Below are 5,605 nucleotides of genomic sequence, written 5' to 3'. Positions count from 1 at the left end.
CCGATTGCAAAATCAGTCTCAACCAATGGTGTCTCTCTGTTTTGTATTGTATGATCGACCATGCGTTTAGTTAATGAGAGAGCGGGCCTACGTGTGACTGAGAGAGAGTGTGTGTGGATACTAAGTGTGCCAGAGTCATAGTTTTAGCCGCCAAATTAGGTGAAGGAAATCAAAGGAAAAGATCATTTGCTCTGTATCAGACATCAGGTAAAGCGTATGGTCACGCGGTCAGATGCATGCAGTCTTGTGCAGAGTGTCATTGTTACAACCCCAAAAAAACACACTGTCACGATCATAAGTAACTAACTCTGTTCACTCTGTGCATGAGGTTGTATTGTATAGCTGTATTTTGTGCTTTTAACATCGAAATAAAGAGTCTATCGCCAATAACCTTCACCTATTTGTTTACTTATACAGTTTGAGTTGTAATGTTATGGTTCACATGTATAGTTGACTTATTTGAAGACAAATAGCCACCAACCACTGCTCACCTGTGATTCTGGTCATAATTGTGGTAAGCGACAAAGTCACACTACCAAGAACTACAACACAATGACAATGCAATAAACCTGCCAATGTCTAACTCAAAGTCAACCAAGGTTGTGTGAGTGCTACTTCAAAAGTAGGGTACAAAATGGCGTGCATTTCCTCCTAGGTTAGTCACAGTAATGTGAACACTGCGCCTCAATGATTCCAAAGGTTACCATCTCACACTATTTATCGGGTCTGAAGGCCACGCTTTATAGGCCTATAAACATGTAAATGGATGGCTGGTGGGGTAGGGAAAGCCGGACAGGCTGAATTATGGGTGTCACAGAGTGAGAAATGGGGGGGGGGGGGGTAGATGAGGCAGGAGGTGACTGGACTGCAGCTGGCTACAGAGACAGAAGGAGGCACACCTGAGAGGATCTCACATAGCCAGAGGAGCCTTCCAACACCACAGGTGAGTCCAACCTGGATCTCCCGAATGCTATGGCTAGAGATTGATAGACCGTTAGTACTTCAAATACATGATACTCGATGATACCGAGGAGTAATTGTTGGATAAGTGTATACCTACCTGTTGAATTATTGTTTATTTAACTCAAGCAACTCATAAGCAATCACAGCTAGCTAGTTTGGAAATACTGTATAGTTGGGAAAAGGGCCAGCTTTTCATGCATCATCTCCTTTTGATTCCAAACTTTATCATATCAATAACATGGTGTATTACTTTTCTATACATTCATATTGATCAGTCGAAGGGAAAACTGTACTGGTCTAAAATTACACTGTAAAATATTATCGGACTAGCAATAAGCATTTATTGATGTTGACTTTTGTCAGGGTGCTCTACAAATCCAATCAAATGTTATTTGTCACATGCGCCGAACACAACAGGTGTAAACTTTATCGCGAAATGCTTGCTTTATGAGCCCTTCCCAACGATGCAGAGTTAAAAAATAATAATAATCCCATATTGAGGACATGTAAAGCAGAAATATTCTTGTCTCACATGAATGAATGCCTTTTAGAGGGTGATTGTAGGGGGTGTCAAGGTTAATGAGTTGAGTTTTTGCTAAAGTACGTCACTCATGCACTGAAAAACCACACACACAGAATACTTGGACACGGAAGTTTACACACAGGCACATACACTCTCACATATTTCACAACTAGTACTTACACACATGTGAGACTGGCCCGAACAAAATGAACTCAGGGATATTTGAATCTTACAATCCATGTAAGTTAATGATTAAAGGCATAGAGATTTAGATCAAAAGAACAGAGTACTGTGTGTGTGTGTGTGTGTGTGTGTGTGTGTGTGTGTGTGTGTGTGTGTGTGTGTGTGTGTGTGTGTGTGTGTGTGTGTGTGTGTGTGTAAATCAATACCTTTACTACCCTCTCTAGCAATTAGTCAGACATAAAGGCTAAAGATGAAGAACCAGCTAAACCAATGTGTTTGGACTTCTAGAGTTTCTTAACCTGTCAACGGACTTTCATAAAAGCTGGATAAAACCATTAAAAAACATTCCCCAGATTTATTAAAAACAGATTATTGAATTGTGATCTATCTGAATCCATAACCACGAGACAGTGGGTTTCAGGACTAACAGAATGTGTGTTTTCATTGGTAATGCTACTGACATAAATCATTTGCTAACTAGACAAACCAAAATATGTTACATATTGACTAATTGTACCCCGTCAGCGATGCCGGTGTCAAACCAAAACAGATTTTCTAAGCATACCATACTACAATGAATGACTAGGGACTCAGCAAATGTTATTGTAGACATGGATACAGCTTTTGTATATCTCTTACTCATTTCCTTCATCCTAACAGACACTCACACAGACCAGCCACCATGTCCGCCGCCGGAGGTACGTTTTACATCACTGAATTTCAATTACCGGCACTAAACACAAATAGCCCGTTTTGTCCCCCGAGAAGTTTAACGTTTTGACTCTCCTTGTTATATTATAGTTCATGATGATTTTCCATTATACATTTCATGTGTCCTATATTTAAAAAAAATAATAATAATTACAACGTGGAGATCATGCCCATAGGTGTCCCCTCTAGTCTCAGATCTCTGTTATACCATGGGTTTATCAGGCAATAGCCACAACCTGTGGCCTGATCATGTTTCATGTACATCACTAGCCAGTCAGGTAACGGGCAGAACGCCACAGGGAATCATGTGCTAGCTCGTTGTTCTAGCCACATAGTAAACATTCATTTAGTATGCTGTGGCTACAGAGACCGACACAAGCTGGCTAGCTTTGCAGTGCACTGTACATACATACAGTACATATCCCAAAGCACCTTCACAAACTCAAACAAACCACTCAGTCACCGCTACTTCCCGTTGACCGAGTGAGAAACAACATATTAGCCTGCTCCTTATCTGAAGTAGTCAAACATAACAGGGACCGTGGCTCATCACAACATATTGGTGTGACCTGCTCTGGGAGATTTACCTTGACTTTCTGTCGGTCAGGTTGACTTTTGAGTCAGTCATATATTGTTAGAAACCGGGTCGTGCGAACCCTGGATGCTGATTGGCTGAAAGCCACGGTACCGAATACGAGACAATATACCACGGGTATGACGCAAAACTACTTGTTTACTGTTCGTATTACGTTGGTAACCTGTTTATAATAGCAATAAGGTACCTCAGGGGTTTGTGGTAGCCCCCAAACCTAGGCCCCAACATGGCAATAACAGCCACAGGGCTGGACAACAGTATGTTTCTCTGTCTATTCTATTTCTGTCACTCCTCTGAGTGTACCGGCCTGTAGAGTGTGGATATCCTCTTGGATCTTATCTTGTGTTCTCTGCTCTCTCCTCAGCTACCGAGTACGACCCTGATGCAGAATTTGTGTACGGTAAGAGACAACAAAATGGTACTGCACAAACATGGTTGTCTGATAAAGATAGGCATTTGGTCATTTCATAATGCCTAATGGCAATGAGTGAGACAGAGACAGAGACAGAGACAGAGACAGACAGACAGACAGACAGACAGACAGACAGACAGACAGACAGACAGACAGACAGACAGACAGACAGACAGACAGACAGAGAGACAGACAGACAGACAGACAGACAGACAGACAGACAGGAGAGAAAGAGAAAGATATGTTACCATAGGTGAGCTTATGATGAGTGTGTCCTCTGTGTTGTAGACTACCAGACTCTTCGTATTGGAGGTCTGACATTCGTTGCAGTCATCTTGATCCTGTCTGTTCTCCTGCTGGCCAGTGAGTCCCCAGACCAGACTCTGTGTGTGTGTGTGTGTGTGTGTGTGTGTGTGTGTGTGTGTGTGTGTGTGTGTGTGTGTGTGTGTGTGTGTGTGTGTGTGTGTGTGTGTGTGTGTGTGTGTGTGTGTGTGTGTGTGTGTGTGTGTGTGTGTGTGTGCACTCCAACCTGACTGACTTAAAGTGATTAAACAACCCCACCTTAAACCAATTTATTGATAGTGTTCTCTATTGCCTTGCTGTCTGTTAGGGGTATGGGGAGTGCTGTAATAGACTGTATCATCATCACTCACTGATTGGTTTTCTCTCTCATCCCCTAGGCAACAAAATCCGCAGGTGTGGAAAGCCCAGGGTGAGTGTCCTCATATCAGACAATGGAATACAAAGAAGATGAGATATAGGCTACATCCTCCTTCGCTGGTCAATAAATTATTATGTGGTGTTGTAGAAACCGTAGGGACCCGTTGAGCAAGTTGCTCTCAGGGAAAGCAGTTGTGAAGCAGTACTTAAGTGACATCTGCTGGTCATTTTGAGACATAGAATAAGGGGTCCTGGAAGACAAACTTGACTGAAGCGCTTGGCTCCTATAAGGAGCATAGGCCGTTGACTAATGCCCCCCATCTCACTCGGTTTGGGACACATTTTCCCAGGTCACACCAGTTGTGGCAGCTCTCAGTCATTTCTGCCTTGACTTCTCTCCTCCAAGTGTTTCTTGGATACTGGAAGAATACGAGAGTATTCATGAATGAGGAATCATGGTCCGCAATGTATATACTGTACTCCTAATGAATCAGTTATACATTTTACTGTATGTAATAGTACGAGTAATTTAGGCTTTCATTTACAGTCGTACCAAAATCCACGAGATAAATACTTGACTATGTTAGATCTATTTACTACACCTGAAGGGAGGAATATAAATGGCATTGTAACAGTCACTATTTCCACAAGAGAATATACAGTGAAGATTCAGTGAATTCTGTTGTTAACGTCTTGCCCCTCTGCTGTGTGTGTTCCAGGAAAGAAAGGTTGAAGAGAAACCCCTAGCGTAGGACGGCTGGGCGCTTGTGTGTTGTTGACTGTAACGTGTGAGACTGCATTCCTTTTTGTATTGATAAACTGTGGACCCACTGTCGCTGTCCTGTGTTTTACTACAAAGTACGTTGAAAATCAACCGGTGTAAATTTGTTAGGGTGTTCTGCTGAGCGTTTGAGAAATCTGTCCACGTGCCATTGAGCAAGGCACTTAACCTGAATAGCTCCTGTAAGTCGCTCTGGATAAGAGCATCTGCTAAAATGCAAAGTAGTCACGGAGATTGTAAATCTATGTTGTTAGGCCTATACTGGCCAAATAGTGCTATAGCCTCCGTGTTAGCAGAAGCCTACAACGAACCACTGCCAAGTGGTCTCCATATTAATGGCTCAGAAATTGAAGTGCCCAGTAACCATAAAATGTTCAAACCCTGCTGTCGCCTCTCAATTGTTTCGGTACTGAATGAAGTTGGAGACTGTCCCATCCCTACATGTAACATATGTGGCCACGAGATGGCAGCAAAACATATTATTTGGCCATAGACTTGTCTTGCGCTATTTATCAAACCTGAAAAACAACCAGGGGGGTGTATTCATTAGCTGGATTCCGTTGCAAAACGGTTCATCTGTTTCATCCGAAAGCTGTTGAGTTCCGTATTGTTCTGGCAAAAAAACGAAGCGGGTGGAAGAAGTTGGATGGAACTTACCTCCACTTTGGAGCGTGGAAGAATTGTTCATTTACAGATGTGCAGCTTGTGCCAAACACTTTGTACACTATTCGGATTGGAAAGGCAATGAGCGGAAACCATATCATTAAAATGAACTAC

At 42.5% G+C, this 5,605-nt stretch overlaps 1 protein-coding gene across 1 annotated transcript; it reads left to right on the top strand.

The window, feature by feature from the left end:
* Positions 1–860: 860 nt before the first annotated feature.
* On the top strand, positions 861–4,878 carry LOC120029145 (sodium/potassium-transporting ATPase subunit gamma-like; the record flags this gene model as incomplete). The annotated part of the gene is made up of 6 exons (XM_038974452.1): positions 861–943; positions 2,330–2,367; positions 3,340–3,375; positions 3,676–3,750; positions 4,068–4,099; positions 4,767–4,878. Coding segments are annotated over 6 exons (297 nt in total), but the record flags the coding sequence as incomplete, so codon positions are not given.
* Between the last annotated feature and the right edge of the window lie 727 nt (positions 4,879–5,605).

This window comes from Salvelinus namaycush, chromosome 34 (genome assembly GCF_016432855.1).
Source record: "Salvelinus namaycush isolate Seneca chromosome 34, SaNama_1.0, whole genome shotgun sequence".
NCBI lineage: Eukaryota > Metazoa > Chordata > Actinopteri > Salmoniformes > Salmonidae > Salvelinus > Salvelinus namaycush.
This window is presented reverse-complemented; position numbering and strand designations above follow the sequence as displayed.